Source organism: Dendropsophus ebraccatus, chromosome 12 (genome assembly GCF_027789765.1).
Source record: "Dendropsophus ebraccatus isolate aDenEbr1 chromosome 12, aDenEbr1.pat, whole genome shotgun sequence".
Taxonomy (NCBI): Eukaryota; Metazoa; Chordata; class Amphibia; order Anura; family Hylidae; genus Dendropsophus; species Dendropsophus ebraccatus.
In genome coordinates this window covers 20,774,519-20,801,082 of record NC_091465.1, presented here as the reverse complement: position 1 = coordinate 20,801,082, position 26,564 = coordinate 20,774,519, and the positions used below count along the sequence as shown (strand labels likewise).

General features: G+C 42.4%; 1 protein-coding gene across 1 annotated transcript in view; it reads right to left on the bottom strand.

The window, feature by feature from the left end:
• The window catches only part of CLMP (CXADR like membrane protein), an 88,761-nt gene extending 74,374 nt beyond the window's left edge, over positions 1-14,387 (bottom strand). The window contains exon 1 of the mRNA XM_069948640.1: positions 14,117-14,387. Within this exon, the coding sequence (XP_069804741.1) occupies positions 14,117-14,144 (28 nt within the window). The 5' untranslated portion in view covers positions 14,145-14,387. The remainder of the gene's footprint in view (positions 1-14,116) is intronic.
• Between the last annotated feature and the right edge of the window lie 12,177 nt (positions 14,388-26,564).

The window sequence follows — 26,564 nt, the reverse complement described above, 5'->3', positions numbered from 1 at the left end:
GGTTAAAGAGTATCAGTCATTAAAAATATCTTTCGACATGTCATCTGTCATGACAAAAGTTGTTGATCGCAGCCGGTCTCACTGCTAAGACCCGCTGTGATCAGGAAATATAGCCGGGGAGAGACTCCGTGGCCGCTCAATGATGCCGACCGTAGCCTCATAGATTTATATGGTTGGAATTAGACATTAGGCAAGGGGACAAGCTGGTCACAGTGCAGTGAAATGGCAGCAGTTATTATAGGTTGTAGCCAAATCTGTGGATGAGATGGATTAAGATAGAGAGAGAGAGAGAGAGAGAGAGAGAGAGATAGATAGATAGATAGATAGATAGATAGATAGATAGATAGATAGATAGGAGATAGATAGGAGATAGATAGACAGATAGATAGATAGACAGACAGACAGATAGATAGATAGATAGAATATAGATAGATAGAGAGAGAGATAGATAGGAGACAGACAGATAGATAGATAGATAGATAGGATATAGATAGATAGGAGATAGATAGATAGGAGATAGATAGATTGATAGATAGAGAGAGAGATAGGAGATAGATAGATAGATAGGAAGGAGATAGATAGATAGATAGATAGATAGATAGATAGATAGATAGATAGATAGATAGATAGATAGGATATAGATAGATAGGAGATAGATAGATGATAGATAGATAGATAGATAGATAGATAGATAGATAGATAGATAGGAGATAGATAGATAGATAGATAGATAGGAGATAGATAGATAGATAGATAGATAGGAGATAGATAGATAGGAGATAGATAGATTGATTAGTGGTAGGATAAATGCTGTGGTGAGGTTGGGAATCAGGTGAGATGGAATTTGGTCAGGTGTTGAGGTGTGAGGTGGAGAGTAGTCTGGAGCTTTTCTTGAGTGATGTGGAGAGCTGGGTTTTTGGGAAGAGCACTGGGCAGGTATGGAGATGGGCTGAGGAGACTGTATGATGAAACTTTCTTGTGTTAGAAGTATGTGAAAAAGTCCTCAGCAGAGAAAAGAGATGTGGGGGGTGAAGAAGGGAGGTAAAGGTGATAAGTAGCTACCTGAGGTTGTCTGACAGAGAAGATATGAGAGAAGTGAAGTAGTCCTGTTTGGCAGAGGTGAGTGAGGACTTTCCATTATACATAATGACCCAGCAGATGAGTAAAGCTCTATGGATAGATTATTCCTACTTTATATGTTCAACGTATGGCTGAGATGCAGTGTGCACTGAGCCGTGGTCAATCATTAAAGGAGAAGTCCAGCGAAAATTATTTTTTTATATGTTATTACTGATGGAAAGTTATACAATTTTCTAATGTACATTAATTATGGGAAATGCTCCTATACTGCTATTTCCCTTAATTTAGTGTACCAGGAAGTGTTAGAATTCTCCCAGAAGCAGTGACGACACGACGAAAGGTGTAATTCCTATGGAGTGTCCAGCAGGGGGCGCACTATATATAGAAGTCAATGAGTACCATTGACTTCTGTATATAGTGCGCCCCTGCTGGACACTCCATTGGAATTACAATGGATGTGTATGTAATGTAATATACAGTGTTTTTGATTGAATACATTTATGAAATACTTTGGGGAGCAAGTGTCCTTGCTCCCCAAAGTATTCCATAAATGTAAGCAATCAGTACATCACAGTACATCTTTTACTTGGAAATCTTTGCCTAGCTCCGGACACCCCACAGAACCTTTTGGATCAGCACAAAAGGCTTTCAAAATGAAGAAATCACCACTACGTACGGGACCGCATGTAACTCTACGGGCGTAAGTTACGGCATTTCCGTCCCGAAATAATGGTCTGGTTCATTTTTTACGGCGCCGCATACGATCCGGGCGTAAGTTCGTACGTAGTGTGAACTGTGCGGCCGTAGATCGTATACTTTACATTGTACGCAAACTACGTAAGTTTCCGGCCGCTTATTCACGGAACGAGCTACGGCCGGAAACTTACGTAGTGTGAACCCAGCCTGAAACTGTATAAAAAACATAGCACACCATATGTTGTATATATATTTTTTTTTTTTTACAATGGGGACAAGACACCCTAGATTGTGTGGTCTACGTTTTATTTCTTTATTTCATGTGAAGTGGTGGCACTTGGTGAGCCTTCAGTCATAGGTGTATGTTTATGACTCTAACAGAAGGCTTCTTAGATGTTATGTAATCTGTATAACATAAAGTCTGTCAGATGGCCTACATAAGGTTACATACAATTGGTACAATCAATTTACAATCTTCCGATCAGAAGTGGTACACATATACAACATTTATGAGAGTAAAAACTGCCCATTGTATAGTTAAGGCCCTATTCCACGGGCCGACAGTGAGGAGCAAAGAGCACTATTAGCGCTCCTATTCCACAGTGTGACGGCAGCAGATCGCTGCTATCCTGGTCGTTTGTCTTTCCACATGTTTGAAAGACAAACGAAGCAACGATCAGCCGACATGAACGATGTCGGCTGATCGCTGCCTTTTATTCCAATTATCGGCCGCAACGGCCAAATACGGACGATAATCGTTCTGTGGAATAGGGCCTTTACTCAACACTGACTGCAAATATTGGGGACTTCAGATACACAACCTATATTTTGCTTACAACACTTCCCCGTAGAAGTCAATAAAACAGCTTCATACTACAGGTTCTGATATCCCTTTAAGGTGGCCATAAAGATTAAAGGGAACCTGTCACCCCCCGTGCCGGGGTGACAGGCTCCCGACCCCCCCGTTAGAGCCCCCTATACTCACCTAATCCCGCCGGGTCCCGCTTCTGGAGGTGGTCGGGTGATGAAGATCTCAGCCGCTGCAGCCCGGTGCGCGCGCTGAGAGATGAGTCCAACGCTCATAGAGAATGACAGGAGAGTCCAGCGCTCCGTCATTCTCTATGAGCGTTGGACTCATCTCTCAGTGTGTGCGCCGGGCTGCAGCAGCTGAGATCTTCATCACCCGACCACCTCCAGAAGTGGGACCCGGCGGGATTAGGTGAGTATAGGGGGCTCTAACGGGGGGTCGGGAGCCTGTCACCCCGGCACGGGGGGTGACAGGTTCCCTTTAACACTTGTCCAGCCAACAATTATTTCTCCCAATTTCCCCATAAACAATGACTAATTATTTATTTCACTGGGGAGAAGGGAGGATTGTTATGAAAGGAGGTATTAAAAGTAACCACTAAATACAGTATATGTTCTCACTGACTGCTTCTATATTCTTCTCACTTAATCTACCATAAAATCACACATTGACCTCATTTAGCCTTATTTCAACACATTGGGAAATGTCACATCACCATAATCCCGCTCTTCCTTGTATCACAAATTCCTGCGTTCTTCATAAATAGCTGTGCTCCCTCTTCACTCCACTGAACAGGAACCTCATACATCTGCACTATTTCCAGCTCCCCATCCTTGCTCGTGTCTTTCCCATCTCCAGTCACCTTGCTCTTCAATCCCCGGAGGGGAACCAGAGTCTGACTGTGATCACAACATTTTAACCCGCGCTTCAACCGGTTAGAAATAATCCATTTATAAGGTGCTATTAACCTTGGACCTTTCATCACTCAAGCTGTTATCTGCATATGTTGTTGCTGTCTGTTAGTGACAAATATTTTTTTTAAAAATGTTTAGTATAGAAATTGCTAATTTCTAGTGTTGCTGTTTTGTTGATTTTTCAGGGGATACTCAGAATACAGAGGTACCTTGATTTAAGAGTAACTTGGTTTAAGAGCATTTTGATTTAACAACTCACAGTTTTTCAAAATTGTAACTTTTGAATGAGGGCTGCTTTACATATCTTAGTAAACTGAGTTTCTATTCTGTATTGGTGACTTTTCAGTAGTCATTTTACCATCATCACAGGTAGGATTATAATATCATAATCTCACCATGAACAATACATGATTGTCACAGCCCACCAGTGTCAGCTCCCCTCACGGCGCAATAACTTCTGCACTGGTCACAGAGCATGCCCAAAAAACTTACACATAACAGGCAGTGAGTCATCATAGGGCAGTTTCTTGTGGTCCATGTAGCTGCTGCAAAGCAAATCTCTGAATGCTGTTAACAGTAGCTCATGTGTGTTTGCTGCCCCCATAGCCATGTACACAAAATAACAAAAATAGAGGCAGGTTACAAAAAATGGAATGTGTGTCAGTATCTGGTTAAAAAAAAAATAAGCAATACGTTTCCTGCTAAAAAAATAAAAAGTCCACATAACCAACCACTTTTTGAGGACAGGCATCAGCCAGTCTTTGTCTCATATAAACTTTTCACAGTCAGTTTTTCTATAATATGTCTGGGCAGCTTAAAAAACTATGGCAGCCCTATATCAACCCCTATGGCCTCATTTGGGACTCAGAAAGTAGGAGAAAAGCGTCTTTGTGTGGAGATGAATTCTCTGCTGAGCAGCCACAGTGTCAGGTTCAGCACCCCATTTACAGCTAGAAGGAAATGTGAAAAGAGAAGCAACAGCCTTGGTGTCCAGACGGCATCAAAGTTTAGTCGCTCATTGTTACAATACTTGTAATGTCTCAGTTAGAGCCAAGATGCTGCAACAAAGAATGAATAAGAGAGATACTGCTCAAACATTGTTTTTATTTTGGCCAAAGGAGACTTTGTGTGCAGTCACCTCAAAATGAGAAATATGGAGCCATTTATTAGGGAATCATAGTGATGAATGAGAATTTAAAGGAATTAAAGGGGTATTCCCATCACCTAAAGTTTATTTAGGTGATAGGGAATGCAAAAGAAAGCAATTTTGCAAATGCTTTAGCATTACCAAAATACCTTTCTTTTGAACTTTGGTCTCTTTCGTTCCCTTAAAGGGGAACTATCAGAATATTAGATTAATTTAACCTTCTGATTGCCCCCTATTGCACAGAGGGCACTGAGGATGAAGGTATGTCTCTTACCTTCCTCCCCCGCACTGATCCCATGCTGTTAGCAGTGTAATCCTCGGTCCGGAGCACCGTTAGGAGCACTACCCCACCCCCAGAGGGCTGGTGGGCTCGCGAGATGGGGGTGGGGCAGTGCTCCTAACGGTGCTCCAGACCAAGGATTACACTGCTAACAGCACAGGAACGGTGTTGAGGAGGAAGGTAAGAGACATACTGTCCTCCTTGGCTCATGGCTTAGATTTATCTAACCTGCTGATAGTTCCCCTTTAAGTATTAATACTTTGTTGCCTAGGTTCCAGACCACGGATCTCTACTTGGGCTTGGGCTGAAACATCACTCAGGTGTTTGGGACCTTGAGGAGCAGTAAGGATACTTTATTCTTCCTCAGAGACCACACACCTTCAGGGCTTGTATTGTCCCAGGAGACATGTGTAACCTCAGTGGGAGACACTGCAATGCCGAGCTGATTTAGCTTTGCACTGCTGGTTTCCATCCTTGCTGTAAGAGGGGGTAGTGCCTCAGCAGTGCCGAACTGAATGTTCTATGGGTGGGAAAACCCCTATTTGTCTCCTATAACTAGATGGGACCACCATTGATCATCAAGATGAAGGCATGCTGACAATCCATCTGCCTAGGAAACAGAGGACATCTATTCTCCTGATCAGTGGGGGTCCCAGCACTCAGACCCTCAATGATCAGGTGTTTATCACCTATTTTCTGGATAGGTGATAACTTGTAATCTTTGGAAACACCTGTAAGCCATTTGTGGACAATTACATATTAATTGCCAAAACCAGGAGTGGATTGAAAACACAGAAAGGATCTGTTCACACAATGTTGAAATTGAGTGGATGGCCGCCATTTAATGGCAAAAATTTTCTGTTATTTTTAAACAACAGCTGTTATATTGAAATAATGGCCGTTATTTACTGTTATATGGCGGCCATCCACTCAATTTCACCATTGTGTGAACAGATCCTTTCTGTGTTTTTAATCCACTCCTGGTTTTGGTTGCAATATGAGGACCACAATACTGACTGAAATATACGTAGTGTGAACCCTGCCTCGCCTGGTATATTTTATGTAGCTCCAAGTATTGTGGGGGCACATATGTAGTTTGTGTGGCGTCTTTTAGCCACCATTTTAATTGGTTTTAATGTTTCTGTTGTGAGTGTATCAATAAAGATTTTCTACATGCACGTTATTTCTGGGTGTGCAACTTTTTATAGCTGTGTCGCTTTTTCTCTTTGGTTAGGTATTGTCATTTAGGGCCAGCTCTTGGCACCCCTTGAAGCTTATTTGATTTATTTAGCTGTGCCCACCTTTGCTATATTTGTTTGGAATTACATATTCATTGAGGATGCTGTTGATATTGATAGAATATGCTGTGATTCTAAGATATATATGGATAGCCCGACTATACTGCCGTGCCGAGATTCAGACCGATTGAATTTGACCATTTTAGATAAATGGCACCAGCTAAATTTGGCAGCCGTTTATAGATCTGTTAAACCTAGATAATAGGACATGTTTATATAGCGGAGCATTGGATGATAGCCGGTTACTAAACCATCATTCCAGCAGCTGTTGTCCTATGTGTATCTTTCTTTGTACATATACATAGCTTAGTAAATGTTTTTTCATGTGTAGATCAGTAGCACGATAGGGATGTGGAATAAAACCTGAAAGAACGCCTAATCTGACTTGAGGGACACTTGCTGAACCTTTCAACCTCTAATGAAGATTTAACTCAATGAAACGGTGGAGAAGTCTAGTTCCCAGCTCTGGTTACCATGACATTCTTCATTCAGTCATTACCCGCTAGCTCAACACTATAGATAAGGAAAGGAATATACCGTGACTCGTAAACAACAAGTGCTTCCCATACATTTACTACCTTCTTTGTCTCCCAAAATAAGGACAATGTGTAGAGCAGCTCCTGGCTGTTGACCCCTAGGTGTACAGCAGGTCATTTTATGGCCTGTGCTTGATAAAGAACCGGGTGACATTATCATTCTTTGTCTATGATAGGAGGACCTCATTCAGTAGATACATGGCCGCTAGTTAAGACCTAATCTGGATAAATTTCTTTATCCACAGAGAGAGGACTATGAGTCTGAAGCTGGCCATACACATATGATTATGAAGGGCCAAAATCGCATTTGTGATCGATTATATGAATAATCCCACTAGTAACATACCAAAGCTATACCAGACGATCAAACATGAACGCTAATGCGATTGTGCAAAGTGGCAAATCATTGTCTGTAATCAGCCTATCATTCCATACATGGTTAGCGTTAGGGTATGTTCACGCTAGTAAATCAGGCGGAGTTCTGTGGTGGAACTCTCAGCCGCGGAATCCCGCCTGCCTCAATGTGCCAAAGCCTGTCTATGGGAGGGCTTGTGCGCCTCCGCTGCCGGCACTCTCTGCTGAAAGAACTGACATGTCAATTCTCCAAGCAGAGAGCGTAGGCGCGCAAGCCCCCCCATAGACAGGCTGTGGCACACTGAGGCAGGCGGCATTCTGCGACGGAGAGTTCCGTTGTGAAATTCCGCCTGATTTACAAAGTGTGATAGAAATGAGCGAACTTCCAGGAAGTTCAGGTTCAGGCAAACCCAACCGCCCAGTATTGGAATCCTGGCGACTGAAAATGATGAATGCATCCCTAGAGAGTCCTGAAAAAAACATGGATAAAGTCATAGGCTGTATCCATGTTTTCCTGGCAGCCCTAGTGTGGCATTTAACGTCTTCACCATGAGTCAAATGCCAAGCGTTCTGTTTCGGAGAATGTTGCCGAACCTGAACAGTTCGGCAAATCCACTCATCACTAGTCAGCTGGTTCCCCAGCATATATCAGTGACATGGAGCCTAAGCATGGTATGGACCCAGCCTTTTATGACTCTATACACTTTTAACTTTTCTCCATATTGATATGAAGTATGGTGCCATGCCTGAAAGTCATACAATGCTTTTTTTAGTCCGTCAGGTGATTGATGTCACCATTTAAAGTACTAATAGGCTCCTCATTATGATGTATTGATTACAATCTGGAGGTCAATGTGTTTATGAGTATCATGAATAACTGCACAGTATATCCTAATTCCTTCTAGTTAACCACCAGTTCTGTACAGTATTAGGAATCATCCTTGGTGACCTTCCTTAGGAAGTCGGTCATATAAAGACAAGGCACATACACATGATGTGTATCTAGCAAAATGAGAGAGGACATATACAAGGCAGTAATAAATGTGACTGTGGATGGAGAATCCTGTGAATTTATGACAATTGAACACATGAAGGTCATAGACCAACATACAGTCTGTTTGCAATTACAATCTATTGCATTACAACCTGAAATAAAAATTGGTTTGAATTTAGATTTGATATGATGGGCCTGACACAATCGCCCAAATTGTGAAAAAGGGCTTGTTTAAAAAAAAAAAGGAAAGGTTGTCAGTACACTTGAAATATCCACAGCAGAGATGGTGTATCTGACCATGGGACCCTGTAAGCCACACACTCCAGATATCCACAGCGGAGATGGAAGTATTTGACTATAGGACACTATAAGCCACATAATCCAGATATCCACAGCGGAGATGGAAGTATTTGATCATAGGACACTATAAGCCACACACTTCACATATCCACGGCGGAGATTTTTGTATCTGACCATAGGACGCTATAAGTCGTACACTCCAAATATCCACAGCGGAGAAGGAAGTATCTGATCATAGGACACTATAAGCCACATACTCCAGATATCCACAGCAGAGATGGTGTATCTGACCATAGGACGCTATAAGTGGTACACTCCAGATATCCACAGCGGAGATGGTGTATCTGACCATAGGGCACTATAAGTTGTACACTCCAGATATCCACAGCGGAGAAGGAAGTATCTGACCATAGGACGTTATAAGCCACATACTCCAGATATCCACAGCAGAGATGGTGTATCTGGCCATAGGACGCTATAAGTGGTACACTCCAGATATCCACAGTGGAAATTGAAGTATCCGACCATAGGACGTTATAAGCCACATACTCCAGATATCCACAGCAGAGATGGTATATCTGACCATAGGACGCTATAAGTTGTACACTCCAGATATCCACAGCAGAGATGGTATATCTGACCATAGGACGCTATAAGTTGTACACTCCAGATATCCACAGCAGAGATGGTATATCTGACCATAGGACGCTATAAGTTGTACACTCCAGATATTCACAGTGGAAATTGAAGTATCCAACCATAGGACGCTATAACCTGTGCTCTCCTTGGAGTGGGGCTTTTAGAACATTGCTTCACGAAAAAGGATATGCTAACACAAGTGGATCCATGGTCAGATTAGATGGTGTGGACTCCATGTAGCATGAAATCCACAACAGATGAATTACATCTAAACATGCTGAAATAGAGGGAAAACAAGTTTGGAGTTCACCAAAGAAGTTTTGGTCCAATGGTCAGATGAGGCTAGAATTTTACATTTTTCATTATCATGGAGAACCCTATGTGTGGAAGAAGCACAACATTTCCCATTACTACAGTAGATCACGGTGGTGCCAGCATCAGACCAGGGTGTACTTTTAATCATCAGGAACTGGAAAACTGGTCAGGATGAGTGGATAGCACTACAGTAAATAGAGGTTTGATTTTTGAGAATAACTTGAGACTAGGATGGAGGTTCACCTTCCAGCAGGACAGTGGCCCTAAAAAATGTCTTGTCTAGTCAAAGTCCATACTTCAATTCAATTGAGAATCTGTGGTGTAACCTGAAAACCACTGTACACCAATGGAATATCTTACTTGATGAAGCTGGAGAAATCTTACTTAAAAAACAGCTAAAGTCACTAGGCTATTTTAGACATACCCCACAAGGCATGCATCTGTAATTGCAGGATAGGGCAGCTACACAAAGGGGGAGGGTTATTAAATGTTTTGGCCACTTTCTAGTAAAATAGGTCAGTGTACAGTATTAGTAGGTGTACTCAATGTATATACTGACAGCTTCTCCCTGTAGAGCCTAAATCAGACTCTCCTCCTCCAGTAATGCTGCCCTGCTCTGTGGTGAGTCTGTCCATAAAATGGCCGACATTGAAGAGCATGTGATCATGCCTCGCCCCCTGTGTCCACCATAGGCATATACAGGCTCAGTGGTGGAGACTTGGGGGAGGAGCACAGTCACATGCTCCTCCATGTCGGCCATTTTATGAACAGAAACAAAACAGAGTAGGGCAGCACAGCCTGGAGGAGGGGAGTCTGATTTTAGCTCTACGAGGTATACAGGGAGCTGCTATCAGTATATACAGTGAGTACACTTACTAATACCGTATACTGAACTATTTTACTATAAAGTGGCCAATCCCTTTAATCTCTTAAATCAAACCCCATCCCCCATGCACCCTGCCAGATTTACAGGAGCACACATTTTAGTAAACCCAGCTGGACCTGCTCCTGTCACAAGTTGGGTGCATAGATCTACGCCTATATTTCTGCCATGGTTTACTCCTATTTCCAGATGTAAACCATGATGACCAACATGTGGGAGGAGGCCATGCCTCTTTCCTGCCTTGCTTTGCCTGCCCATCAGACGATCGGGGCTTACTCCTGGGGTACGCCATGGAAAAGGCAAAAATCTGCGCCTTTTTCATGGCGTACACAGGGGTACACATTAATAAATGTCCCCCAAAGAGTTGACTTTCACAGTGAAATTATTTTCCACTGTCAAAGCAGTCAAAATCAAATGGTAGAAAAGTATAAAATGTAATGCATCAGAGCAGGATAAACACCTATACTCGAATACATACAGTGTAACAAGCAGTGAAGACCTCTAGCGAGTTATTTGCAAACACAGTAGCCACAAAGAGAAGTCCATTTTTATTGTTTATGTTGACACTTAGACCATTCTATGAGCTTCTTAAATAAGCAGAAGACAAGGTTATATGCTGTTCTTTCAGCCCCGCAGGCTCTCGTGTACAATGTTACTTTTTATATCACGATGGAGTCTCAAAATATAAAATTTGTTACTTTACGGTCAAGAACTAAGATTTCTGTATGAAGTCACTTCCACAGACACTGACATACTCCCTGAGTTTGCGTCCACAGGACCAAAGTCTGCAGTTATTTTGGCTGCACAAAGAAACCTTAGGAACAAAAGTACTTGGGCCAAAACCACAGCCCTAAAAGAACATAGACATCACAGCTGAGAATAACATCTGAGCGTTTCAGTGAGGTCAAGAGGAAAAACGTAACTTTCTGCAAACTATAACAAGGCATACCTTTCTCTTGAATCAAACCAGAACAAACCAAAAGCATCTTGAGGATTTAGTGTGTTTCCAGAATGAAACAGCAAAATCCTGTGTTAACCCTTCATACTCAACATTAGACTGTGAAACCTTCGCTGACCAGCCCAAGAAGAAATGAGCAGTATTGAGCTAGAGAAACTGATACAAGATGGTAAAGGTAATCTCTGTGGTCTTCATTTCTGGTTTTGCTGAGGGCTATAAATGGAGTGAGAATGGAAATACATTGATTATCATATTTAAAAAATGTAGTAAAGGAGGAATTTATTGTCGTCTACTTGTTTCAATAAAGCTTTAGCAATAAAACAGGCCAATACAATATACCTAAAAAAAAACCTCCACTTGTGCTTGTGATATTAATGGCCAGCCTTTGTTTTCACGATAGACCAGGACTGGCGGATGGTGCACATCTGGAGCCATTGTCTGGGTGTCTATTGAACTCTATAGGGCAGTGTTCCCCCAAGTTAAAATGACTTATCCCCTATCATGTGAATGTGTACATTTTTGCAGTGGTCCGACCATTGAGACTCTACTCAATCCCCAGAATGGGGCCCAGAGTATTTGTTATGAATAAAGCAACGACTTGGGTATGTGGCCACCCCATGCATTGTCACTGTAGTTTCTGCAGATAGCCAAGTTCAATACTTGGCTACTTTTCACAGTTCCCATAGAGAATGAATGGAGTAGTAGTGCACCTACACAAATCACCACTCTGTTCATAACAAAGATTCACATCCTCATTCTGGACCAGAAGTTGGACCGCTCACAGTCTGACACTTATATCCTACCCTGTGGATAGGGGATATGTTATTTTACCTGTAGATACAGTGTCTTTGGTAATCATTACACCCTCGCTATCACTATTATGTAGCCTTTATCTGTCGGGCATGATAGAAATTTTAGTTTTCCAACAGCTGGAGAGCAACAAGATGCGGAGCGTTGCGCTAGGTGGTTGATGGTGATCATTTGGAAAACACCAGCAACCATAAAGCCCAACTCTTTACATACTGTAGCAAAATGACCATGGAAATCACATTACACCCGCCATTGGAAAATTACACCTGCCATGCCATCACTATTAAGTAGGATAAACCGGTAGAATAATCATATCCGTATGAGCTTGGTAGATTGGTGGTTCATATATAGGAAAAATTATAACATTGAGGATTATTTTCCTGTTGACCAAATCCATCCTCATACAAAGCCATTATTAAGTAGTTACACTACAGGCTGTAGAAGGCAGAACACAATATTGGCACTGCTTAGGAAATGTAAGCTGGTGTTTATCACAGGGTGCGTTGTTGGCAGCAAAGAAACTGATCCTACCAGCTAATAAATATGTATAGTTACATTGTATAATCAGGCATTTCTCGTGGCCAACCCCAGCGCTCATGGGGAGCTCTATGACCGCTATAGCTGCCTAGAAATGAGTGTAAAATGATAGAGGAGAAGCCTGGTAAGGAGCTGGAAGGGTTACAGCCCTGAGATGCTTCACTCCCTATAACAGTGATTACAAGTAATTGGCACTGTTATTACACCTAACACAGACTGACAGACTCACTAAGCCATTGCTTTGACATCTTCCTTGATAGGCAATGAAAACAAAGTTTTCCGTGAACGCCCAGGATTATTTTTTTTCTGCCGAAAAAAACTCATTCTTGGATTTGTGAGTGAAGCGACAGACTTTCCGCTGTTTCATCCCTTTCTGACCTCAAACTTCATTACCGTTCTTTAAATTTTTATTAGAACCCCATCCATTAAACTGAGCTTGGGTTTTTCTCGAGCCTGTCTCATAAATATTGTGAATAATGTCTGAACCATCCCCCCCCATATCCACACCACTGACTGGCACATGCATAGAGATGTGTGTAACACAAAGAATTCCTTCAAGACATATAAGCTGACTCCAGGGTGACAGCAGACAATGTGACATGTGCGTTTCCATTCATGCCATATAGAAACGCTGCTGTGATATGCATGCAGATTATTCGGTAAAACGCTATGCATGGCAGGGATGACATCATTTGTGACAAAGTTATTTGTGAATGGAAGCGACACCCTCGTACGCCCTGTACGACACATTCTTGAATTAAGAGGCTTTGTTCCAGTAAGGGTCTAAGGCACGGGAAGACCACAGCGACTCTATTCCGGGGCTGCTGTCTGGTCGTGTAGTGTGAGCCATGTCTTGTTTGGAGAAAGCCATGTATGGGGGTAATGGCCAACCAGTGACCCCACGGCTATAATAAAATAAGAATCCTCTGTCACAAGATATACACTGATCCCGATCCATCGGATTTAATATGTAAATGTCAATGAAGGGAAGAGCCCCGTCCTCTGTGTCCATTGTGCTGGCTGATTCCTTGGTTAGCTCACTTTCATTGTCCTTCCTTGTGTACACTTTTATTCTCTCCATCCATCCCTCCCTCCTTCCTTCTCCAGCCTCCCCTCCAGCACATCTGTTTCCAATATGTGCAGTTGCAGGCGCCTGTTCCAGGCAAACAATAGCCTTTTCTATTAACCTGAAGAATACTTATGCCGAGACACCTTCCTGCAGAACCGCTTCAACCTCAATCTTTTCTCCTAGACCCCTGCGCAAAAATGCAATTTATCTCAAATTCTGTTCAGCGCTAAAAAAAAAATAAAAAATTTCCAGTGTGTTATCCCATCTACAACCATTGACCTTTCCAAAACAACCAGGAAAATTCTGCTATAGAATAAAGGCAGCAATAAAACCCGGCACTGGTTACAGAAGACCTGATATAAGGTGTGCCCTGTACTAAATCCAACAGGTAATTGTATCCCCCCCCTCCTTGTTTTGCAGAATAAAACTATTCGGACATCCACAGCTTTTAATACAATATTGATAGCCAGGAAAAAATGAAGAAGAAAAGTAACTCACCCAGGAAGGAGCGAAGCAGCGTTTGCATCTTTGTTCATAAGTCCAAAGGAATTTGTGGGCTGCTGAGTTGGGGCAGAGTTGGAGGCACAGTGCAGTGCATTGGCTCTTTACAGGAATGGCAGACAGCCCTGCATGGGGGAAGCATCACAGCGAGTGGAATGCAAGCAACATAATTACCTCCATGTGTCAGCTCAAGAACCAAGTTTCCTCTGCCTTTTGTGTCAGTACTTGTCACTTTACTGGTCCTTGTCTGGAGATAATGGCAGAGCAGGGGTCCTGCTTTAGTGTTTCCTTCAAGAAAAGAAAGTCCTGAATTGGAAAATGAGCATGAATGTAATAGCAGCCACTTATCCGTGTGCAGAAAGAAAGGAGTGCAAGAAAATATACTGTGCAGAACATTCACCACATGGCAGCATCCCAGACCTGCTCCTCCCAGCTATCTGCTGGGATTAGCCAAGGAGAGCAATTACTGGCTAGCCTGAACTCCTGCAGAGTAGGAGGGATGGAGGTGCACAGTGCCTCCAAACCGCACACACTGGCTCAACCGAGTCCCCGTATAATGAGACATCTGAGCTCAGAATACGTTTCCTACGATGACACTGTCCTGCGGGAGGCTGACGTCCCCCTGCGCTTGCACCATATTCACCTTTATGCATTCAGCGTAAAGCACTGTGCAATATCCGTACCGTATAAATATACGCCGCTATTATCAGTAACATTGAATATTCTGTAGATTAGTAGGTGGCAGTCGTTCTTGAAGCTTCTCTATTGTTAGTATTGTCAACACTTGTAAAGGTTGCCATAGACACAAAGAAATATTCCCAATCAAAAGAGCTTTACGATATCTTTGTAATATTCCCATGTTCTTCAAATCAGGGCCAGTTCTTCAGATCAGGTACAGGTTTTTCCTTGAAAATTCTTGAAGTCACTATAATCAAACATTGGATTTCCGAACATGAAATTCTTAATAAATTATATGAGACCTTTATATTTTCCAATATCCAGATTTTATTTTGTCATCATAGTGGCATGCATTTATACTGTGACCACCTACGTTACATTATTGATGCCTCTACAACCACCTTGAAGGTTTTTTTACATAAAAGTCTGATTTGGGGGGGGGGGGGGGTCCTCCTAATAGATACTTCCCCAAGTGGGGTGGGGTGCCTGGATTCTTTTTGCAGTATAGGGCTATGTTCACACTTGGTTTAACAGCATCCATTGCATGGCCGGCTGTTGGGCTGCATTAAGGACATCCCTGCAGCCAATACCTCTGTCTTCTGTGCCCTCAAATTAATTAGCCATTCACTTCAATGTAAAGTGCGGCCGCTGACGCACATTACATTGTGTGAACAGCTATTATTTCCGGATGCTGTTCACTAAACAGTGTCCACAGATAATTGGCAAGTACATTATTTTAACGCCCGTTCTAAAGAACGGGTGTTAACGTAAAGCTGTGTGGACACAGTGGGCGGCATTGCATTTACGTCAATGCAATGCCGCCCCTGCAGTAAAGAACGGACTTTGATTCCAGTACAATCAGCGTTCGTTCTTTACATAAAAATTACGTTGTGTGAACATAGCCTAGGATTGGAGTACTTGCTTCTTACCAGAAGAATTGGCATATTGAAAACAGGGCACCCCATTCTTGTAGCCTTGTCGATCCGACCCCCATCATTAAGACTTTTCTAGCAGCATAAGCAGTGAACACTTGATAAATGTCTCTCATCATAAAACCCTTTGTTGTAATTCTAGGGGTCAGAAATAAAATAAGATAGTAAAATCTGATTGATATATTGTCTGTATCTGTCTATCTATGGATCTAGAACTTTTGTCTTCTGTAGCTAAATAAGATATTGATCAGCAAGGCTGTAGTAGTAACTCTGGCTGACCAGTAGGCATCACCTGTAGCAGTCATCTTTCCTGGGTTTGAAGTGACTCAGATATTCCCAGGACTTGCAGTAGAACTAAATAGTTTAACAGGCAGTCACAATGGTGGATCAATACTGGCAAGTAACAAGAATAGTAACTCACCAACAAATGACAAGGAGAGCAGGTGATAGAATGGATGATGGCAGACGTGAATTATAATTATGTCAGTCAGATAAGAAGCAGAAGATGACAAACAATGACAGGCTCTGGATACCTATCCTTATTCTTTTCCTAGGTCTATTCTATGAACTCTATCCAATTGCTAGACAATTAAATCTCACTATTTATTGCCTATATCGAAACTCTAGGCCAAACTTGCACAGAAAGAACAAGAGGATGCACAGAGAACAAGGCTGAGCAAAGCATGGAACCCTGAAACTTGCAACAAGATAAAACTGATTAAGGCTATGTTCACACTACGTAAGTTTCCGACCGTAGCTCGTTACGTGAATAAGCGGCCGGAGACTTACGTAGTTTGCGTATAATGGAAAGTATACGAAGTACGGCTACACAGTTCACACTACGTACGAACTTACGCCCGGATCGTATGTGGCGGCGTAAAAGATGAACCAGAACATTGTTTCCGGACGAAAATGCCGTAACTTACGCCCGTAGCGTAACATGCGGTCCCGTACGTAGTGGTGATTTCTTCATTTTTGCAGCTTTTTGTGCTGATCCAAAAGGTTCCAAGTAAAAGACCACTGTCAGATTGCTACGTAGGGCGCCCGGGAAGCGTAAGTAGACTTCGGGCGTAAGTTCGCGGTCCGTCCGTAGCGTAAATCTCTGGCCGGAGTTTACCGCGTATATGTCCGGACATATACGCAGTGTGAACATAGCCTAACACTGTATACCCCAGACAGCTTTGGGAATATGTGAACATCAGACAAAGCAGTATCAGAAAACACACATACTGTATCTGCAGGGAATTTCACACTGCGAGTTTGCAGCAAAATCTGCTGTGTATATCTTCTGACATTTCAATGAGATTCTATACTCGCAGCGAGAGAAAAAAGGCTAAACACATTGAGTCCCGGCCAGTACAGAGTGCTTCTAACTTGCTGTTAGTTTCCCTTTAACTCCGGCCTGACAGTGGCGATTGCTTCAGCTTGTCTGCAGTAGGCTGAAGCAATCGAGTCCAGATATAATGAATCAATGCAGTATATATGCACAGCATTTGTTTCCATGACAGCAGCAACTTCTGAATACACATGCCTGGATTACACAAAAGATTCAAGAAACACATAAGGAACAAAGGACAAGAACCAAAGATCTAGAGACCACAGAGCATACACCATAATCCACACAGAACTGCACAAACCAGGCATTTTAAAAAAAGGAGACTTTTTTGCCCACCATCTGACTAATAGACTCCTATGGAGACATTAGGGGAAATTTATCAATGAGTACACCGGTCTTAAATAAAGCTCCACCCCATGCACCTTGCTGGATTATTTAAGAGGCACACCTCTTAGTGCCTGGACCTGCTGCATCCTCACCTTGCCGCGTTCTCCACGCCCACCCATCAGGCCAGCAGGGCATATGTTGGGGAAAAGGCACAGATGTTTACTCAAACTGGATGGTTTGCATAAAAATTTTCACCTTATTCGCATAGTATGCACATGTGCACCATAATAAATTCTGCCACCTGGCATGTATGCCTAGAGCGCCGTTAATGTACATGCTAAATGTAGGGAAAATACTTATAATAATACCAATAATACCATGGAAATCCAACACAGAGTGGGACAGAAGATGTTGGTTGTTCCCTTTCACCTGTGTGTAAAACATGGTACCGTTATAAAGAATATAGATAGGTTGTAGATTGTAGAGTGTAAGCCCTCACGGGCAGGGTCCTCTATCCCCATTTGATCTTGTAATGTTTCTGTTTGTTACCCCTATCGCTTGTATAACACTCTGGAATTAAGGGCGCTTTATAAATAAATAATAATAAAAAATACAAGGTAACCTGTGCCTTACCCATTAAAAGGTATCATTACTGCAAAGCTATTATTTTATTTCTCTTATTTAGAGAAATATGTTGTAAAGAGAATAGAAAACACAGCATTACATATACGAGTATAAAGTGAAAATAAATTATACAAGGAAACTAAAATTGTTTACTCAGAATGATTAGAAGCATTAGCCGAAGCATCTAAAAGCATAGATAATAGAGTTACATGTTAAGTGTGGAAATGTTTTCTTAGCAAGGAACTCCGGGACAGAGCTGAGCAGCGCTAATTGATTGAAAGTGAATGTGGGCTGAATCTCGGGTAGAAAAAAGAACATGTATAGGATATTATATCCATAGATTGATAGAAAATTTTGAAAACCAAATAAAATTTACAGTAGGCTACATACAGTATATACTGTAATGTATATATAATAATGTAATGTATATAATAGTATTCTTAAAGAAGCACTCTAAGGGGGGAGATTTACCTAGACCGGCTGTCCTCATACAGTGATTTGATACTTCTACACCATGGAGCGCTCTCTTTGCTTGTTCCTATAGAGGCACTTACTAAGAGTGTGTCTTAGTAAAGCCGGTGGGACCTGCGCCTGTCACAGGACAGAAACCTACACCTGCATTGTTTACGCCTGTTTGCAGGTATAAACCATGATAACTTAGGCACCACGCCTACTCACCACCTCGCCGCACACCCTCTGCCCGCCCATCAGGTGAGTGGTGGTTACAGTATACACCGCAGAAATGGTAAGAATCTGCGTCTTTGTTAATGTTAACTCACGAGCAATATCCCTGCAGTGTCATTGGTTTCTTCCCAGCTCAGCTGCATTCATACATATTGAGCCCTTTATTATTGTAGCTGGATCATGTGATTCCCACTCAGACCACTAGTAAATTACATGCTGTACTGTGAAGACAGGGTGTCAGTCTATCCTGTGTTGTTATATTAGCACCTCCTGGCAGCTGAGACTCCTCTCCTTCCCAGCATGTTCCCCATGCTAATGAGGCATTTTGGCACACTGGGGGCAGGGCTACCACCCTCCATGCACCGCTCTGCTCCTCATGCTGATTGTTATTAGGAGGGGCAGCCCAGCCGGGGCACACCTGTAAACTGAGGTAAGTAGTCCTGCCCACTGTGCACCGAAATGCATTATTAGCAAAGAGAATAAACTGCTAATATCACTAAAATAGTGCTGAGGATGAGGGTAACAAACTTACCTCCATCCTCAGCGTCCTGTGCCCTATAGGAACATATATCAGCAAGTTAGAAGTATCTAACCTGCTTATAGTTTCTATTGAAGCTTAAAGTGAAGACCTCTATGGCACCACTTCTCTTGGTAAGTTGATAAAGCATTTTGTGTATCTCTTGATGAAAGTGAAAGGATAAGACTCGCCAATATGATTACTCTCACAAATGCATCTAGATGTATGTAGCAGTATTCTGCTATATTTTGTAGATATTGAAGTACAGATCCTTGTTGCATGGACAGTGTGCATGATCAGTCTCCAGGGTTGGCATACTGCTGTTATTGTTATATAGATCATGCATGACCAAGATTATCAGTTTATGCATAGCTTGCTGCACAGACCACAGGAGGTGTGTGCTGAGATATTTGTGATGTCAGTAGTGTTCATTGAATAAGCATATACAATGAATCCTCTCCCACAGGCCACCTCTTTGAGAAGAACATTGCTTTATCTACAACACTTGGCAAAAAAAAAAATTATGGAATAACAAATAGAGGATGTTGAAATCCCAGCACAAGTCTAACATGCAAATGATTCTATAGGTAAAAGGGAAAGTGGTTACAGATCCTACCAAGCTGTGGACTTAGCTCAATAAAGGGGTTATCCAGCGCTACAAAAACATGGACACTTCCCCCCCCCCCCCCCTCTCTTGTCTCCAGACTGGGAGGGGTTTCAAACTCAGTTCCATTGAAGTAAATGGAGCTTAATTGCAAACCACACCTGAACTGAAGACAAGAGAGGGGGAAAAGCGGTTTTTGTAGCGCTGGATAATCCCTTTAAGAGAAAACATTGCCCAACAAGTGAGCAGTCAATTGTATCAATGTAAAGGATTATAGAACGCCTTGAAGATGGAAATCCAACACAGAGTGGGACAGAAGATGTTGGTTGTTCCCTTTTACCCGTGTGTAAACATGGTGCCAGTATAAAGGATATAGATAGGTTGTAGATTGTAGAGTGTGAGCCCTCGTAGGCAGGGTCCTCTATCCCCATGTACGAGTCTGTCATTTACTTCATTCATGTAATGTGTTTTTGACCTTGTAATGTTCCTATTTGTTAACCCCTATCGCTTGTATAGCGCTCTGGAATCAAGGGTGCTTTATAAATAAATAATAATAGGTTATAAAGGGAGAGCAAGGAAGACATGAACCAGAACTAACACCTAAACCGCAGAGAACAAGGTTACAGGGGCTAAAGAGAACAATGTGAAGATTGGAGAAAAGTGATATCACTGATCATTCACCCATCCTTGGCCAGCGAGGGTAACTTTCGTCTGGAACAGCTTAAATAAAATGTATAAAGATGGCGCCTAAAGGAATATATGATATGGGACTGTGTGTGAAATAAAGAACCTGGGGAGATGGTGACAGATCTATTCACTTATCTCCTTAACCATAAAACAATAAGTCAAGATTCATCTGGTCATCTTGAGTAAAGAAGGTTAAAGTGGTTCTTCAGGAAAGACATGACATGGCTATAAACATTCTGTGTTTAACTCCAAAATTTAAGGTGGGAATTTAAAAAAATGTGTCCATGACCAGACTCTATCCTGCAATGGTCACCCATTACTGCTCTGAAGGAAAGCTGGGAGCTGCTTGATGTAGAATATTCTGCATCAATATCATCGATGAAGTCTGAGGCTTAAAGAATTCAGGCATGACTGAGGCCAAAGAGGAGAACAAAGCAATTATAAGGTTCTTTTTTAGTTGTTGATGGTTCTATAATTTTTTCCTGTGTTTTATCTAAAACCTATGAAGAATGTTTAATGAACCCAGAATGTTCAGCTATTAAAGTGCAGCTGTCATTTAACAAAATTTTTTAACATGTCATATAGACTTCAAAAGTTTTGAGTGCTTAGACCCCCATTGATCATTAGAATGAGATAGGAGAAGCGTGCAGAAGTGTGCTTCTCTCTGCAGCTCACTGCGATATCTGTCCAGTTTGCACGAGACAGATTATCTGACAGATTTTTTTTAAGCCAAAGCCAGGAATGGATTTAAAAAGAGCACAAATCTCAGTCTTTCCTTTGTTACCTGTTCCCTATTTATAGTCCATTTCTGGCTTTGGCTCGAAAAAATCTGTCAGATAATCTGTTGGTGTAATAGGGCCCATAGACTTATAATGGAGCCCATCTTCTCTTAGAGAACGGAAATCACAGAAAGCTGGGGAGTGAAGTGCATAGCCACATGCTTCTCCCACTTCTCTCCAATGATCTGTGGGTATCTGAACACCCAGACTTACCTTGACTGATTAAAACCTCCAAAATTCCTGCATCACAGGATTTTGGAATCTCTGCCAGGGGTTATAGACCATGTGTTTTTGGACATATTCACAGTACCTTTATATTTTTGAGAGCATCACCCTTCTAGAGGTGAATTTTTGAAGGGTGTCCCAAGGAGGCATCACTATAGAGCAGATCATCACATTAGGCCCTATTACACGGAATGATTATCCCGTGTAATAGAAGGCAACGATCAGCCGACATGAGCGATGTCGGCTGATCGTTGCTGTTGTTTGCCTTTCAACATGTTGAAGGACAAATGACTCATACAGCAACGATCTGCTGTCGTCCCTCCGTGGAACAGGAGCAGCGGCAGCAGACCACCGCTACCCTCTATGGGCTGCCCGGATGATCTAGCAATCACCCGGGCAGTCTCCGCACGGCCTCCCCTGTCGTTGGTCGTTCGCAAAAAAAAAAAATTGCAGATCGTTGCGTGTAAACGTCTTTCACAGATTCATCCTAATGTGTGAGATGGACTCAAGCGATCTTAAAACGATTGCAAATACGATTTTTTCAAACGATTTATCTCTTTGTCTAAATTCTGATCGTTATAAAAATCAAATCGTTGGGTGATTTCCACGGAGCGACGGCCGCAGATCGCTGCTATCACAGTCGTTTGTCTTTCAACATGTTTAAACAGAAACGACTGCAACAATCAGCCGACATCATTCATGTCGACTGATCGTTGCCTTCTATTACACGGGACAATTATCGGCCGTAACGGATGATAATCGTTCCGTGTAATAGGGTCTTTACTCTCTTACGATGGCAAATGTTAAGGCATAGAAGGATTCCAGTAGCCCAGTCCTTTTGCTGTCAGGGAGATAAGCTGCCACCAGACACTTGTGTTGGTTTCAGAGGTGTGTGGCAGTGTGTATGTGCACAATAAATATCTCTTAAGGCAACATGAGAGGCCGTCTATATTATATGCTTATGGAGACTGAGGCACAGCATTCCCAAACATAATCTAGGTCTTCGCTGAGCTGATAGACACATAAGGAGGCAGGGATCTGACAGCCACATTTACTGTTATTTCCTTGTATCATTAGTAACAGGAACATAAAATAGCTGATAATGAAGTCAAACATGGTGCGAGGAATCAGTCGCCGCAGGACCAGGTCACATTGTAAAAGCTAGAGCCGCTCTCCTCAAGGGTAACAGGCATGTCAGGCAGTGTGTGCACCATTGTCACTTCCATACACAGCCCTCTCACACATTCTATGACATCTGCAGTAATGTGAGGCTACAGAAAATCTTTCCTTTAAATAATAAGGCCATTTTCTGTATCTAAATCCCTATTCGTATTTGCCATTCGATTCTGAAAATGGATCTTAAGGTAAAGCCTTTAACATGGAGCATTATCTCAGCTTGTCGTGTATTTTAATGAACGCTTACAGGGGATTTTTCTGATCTATGTAACATATTTTGCATACAAAACATAAGACTCCTCAAGACGTGAAGTCATTTCTTGGCAAAGCTAGGCAATGAATCTTCTTTTCTGTATCTTTATATTAAGAGCGGTGGAAGCCTTCCAACCACATTTATGTTTATTGCTAGAAGGCCAGGCACTAGACAGGAGTGGGCTCAGTCACTGTTCATATTCCCATCCATGCCACCTACCTAATATTCATTCCTACTATGTAAAATCTATAGCTATATCATAAACATGTTTACCGATATGTAGAAAAGGCAACACTTAGGTCATTGAAGCCCAAATGAGGATGTCCCAAAATTTTTGCATAACCTCCGGGACCTGCCCAGTCTGGAAATAGGGTTTGCATATATCTTGTCCCTTTTACAGCCCAGTTCCTGGGGAGGTCCCACTGAAACCTGAACTTTAAGCAAGGGTACCTCCAAATGGACTCAAGCAGGGTACATGACTTTGTATTGTAAAGGAGAAGTCTGCGTGTTTTTTAAAATCCAGCAAGTAGCAGGGGAAGGCGGAAGGGGAAGTATGAACTCACCTCTCCCCTTGCCCACGGTGAGCGGCGATTTTTCCCTGAGTTGTGATGATGTCACAACTCGGGAGGGAAAGAGGGTCTTGGTGCCGGTCGTGCCGCTCACTGCAGGCACATGGAGAGGTAAGTTTGTACTTATTATCAAATTTCCCCCAGCCGGATTTTTTAAAATGGCTGAACTTCTCCTTTAGGTGATTTTAATTGTTTATTGGTGGTTTATCCAGAAAATTGGTCTCCCTTCCACTTGCTCCCTTACTATATTGTATAGAATGATTCTCAGTAAAGTTTCATGTGCTGCTTAGATGTGCATATGCTGTTTGCTATTTATATGCAAAGGTTTGCACTCTATGTATGATTGTGTTGCCCACATGTGTTTTTCTATATCCCTGTTCTCAGTATGGGTCATCAGTTTCCGATCAGTAAGTTGATGATACCCAGCAACCCACCCATCAGTTGTTTCACAAAGCCACAGCACTGTGATACAGAGAGAAACAGGACTGGAGTCAGACAGCCCAATATATTATATAGTAGCCATACCGGGTTATTCCCACTCAACTCCAATCCACTTCAATGCCAGCTGAGCTGCAGTTATCTAGCATGACCACAACACAATGTATGGCGCTTTCTGCTTATGGTGTATGTTGGCACCACAGATCTGGGACCCCACACAGACCTTTACCAATCAGATACTGACGACCTGATAGTTATCATGGAAAACACGGCACTTCCTAATTTCGGATTCTTTTTTGTTTCTGAAAAAACAGGAAACAGTCAGAAAACAGGAAGTCCTGTGTGTCCCAGACTAACTGAGCGCTCACAGTCATGTGACTGATGGACACATTGAGCCGTGACTCTCTGTACTGGCCGGAATTCCTGCGTTTAGTCTGTTTTTTTAACCAGTACAAGTCAGAAAATCTGCCTGCAGGAGACTGGACCTGGATTTCTGGTAAGTTCAGCTTTGTTTTACAGCATGATAACAACAAGAACAACAAAAATAATACACGTAAATTGCAACTTTGCTTCATTTCACATCTACTGTCGATTTAGATTTTGAAAGTTAAAACGACACTGACACTTTAAGTTTACAATAGCAAAGTGATCTACTCACACCACAGCCTTTCCACAATTCTGTCATCAGTGTCAGCACCCAATGCATCAAGAACACTGCCCTGTATCCATACTTTCAAATTGTGATGGGAATCACAAATACTGCCCCACCATCCCCAGCAACCCCTACGCTGCCCCCAGTAACCTCCCACAACCAGTCGGTAGCTTTGTGATAAGACATACCCATCAACAACCAATGTGGTGCAGTCCAGCATCACCAATGAGCACTGTGGGCTACCATCTCCATCATGATGCACAAATGCAAAATAGCTCATCCACACAGGGTAACACAACATGTATACAACATGCAAGACAAAATAACAGAGCGCTCTCCAGACAACAGAATGCCCAACCAAGGAACCACAGCTTCTTCTACCTGTAGAGGAGTATGAGAGAAGAAGCACAAAGCCCCCGCCACATACTATGACGCATAGCCTTAGTGACTAAACATGGTATGTGTAAAAGAAAGTCCTCAACTATGTCATCAAGGTGAAAGCAATGGCGGTGTATTTATAGATACTAAGTTTTCCACATTAATACACTTTCAAGTACTTGCGTGAAGTTTTCCATGTCCATACAATCCTTTTATGTACTTACTTCAATTAGCCAAGGCTGCCGCCTACACACACAAGTAGTAGCCGTATTATATATGTGTATATATAGTCTATATAGTATAGCATCCATTTATCTCCTTATTTCAGCGCTGTCTATTTTTACTCATATTTTTTTTTCTTTGAAGTGAGAAAAAGCTTCCAAGAAGTAACTTTGTGAAGCCCAAACTATCTTATGGCCTCTGATACCACTAGAGCCTTGTTCCCCAGCCTGTGGCCCTCGAGCTGTTGCAAAACTGCTATTCCCATCATGCCTGAACAGCCAAAGCTTTATCCCTCTATGCATGATGGGAATAGTAGGATGCAGGTTCCCCACCAATACGCTAAAGCCTTTCTTACAGTCATTGAGGGTTTGAAACAGAGGACTAGCCAGATATCCCTACAGGTAAGGGCCCTGCCAAGGATTGGCTCCTGTAGGGGCACCACCAAAACCAGTATATTAAGTGGCCCTTTAGTAAATATACAACTTCATTTATGCGTCTAAGGTTGCGTTTACACAGAAAGATTTATCTGACAGATTTTTGAAGCCAAAGCCAGGAACAGAATATAAACAGAGAACAGGTCATAAAGGAAAGACTGAAGGTCCTATTACACAAAGCGATTATTGGCTGTATTTGACCAATAATTGCTTAGTGTAATAAAAAGCAACGATCAGCCAACCTCGTGCATGTGGACTGATCGTTGCTTTTTAGTACACTAAGCAATTATCGGCCAAATACAGCCAATTGTCCTTTAATGTCATTCAACACATTAAAATCCCAACGATCCGGATAGCAATGATCTGCTGTAAGAAGTGATTACACGGGACATAGGACACAAAGTTCCTTGGACCCAGTAGAGTGGAAAACAGACATTTGACAGTGGAATCAGCAGCAGTAATTGTACTGTATTGGACCCAGTATGGTTGAGAACAGACAATTGACGGAGGAGGAGGAGGCAGCAGAACTTGATTGGACCCAGGCCATTATGGTTGAAAAGAGACTATTGTAGGAGGTGTCACCTCTTGATTGCACCCAGGCCATTATGGTTGAAAAGAGACTATTGTAGGAGGTGTCACCTCTTGATTGCACCCAGGCCAGTATGGTTGAGAACAGACTATTTGAGGAGGAGGCAGTACCTGATTGTACCCAGGCCAGTATGGTTGAGAACAGACAATTGACGGAGAAGGAGGAGGTTGTTCAGCCTTGGAGTGGTGGCCTGGGAATCCTCGCTGATGATGTTGTTCAGCTCACTTTCCAGAACACGGACGAGTGGGATGATGCTGTTGATCCCATAGTCATGCCTGCTCACAGAGTCGCGTCCTCAAAAGGGATCAACAATTGGCAGGACATGTTCGAAGAAACCTGTG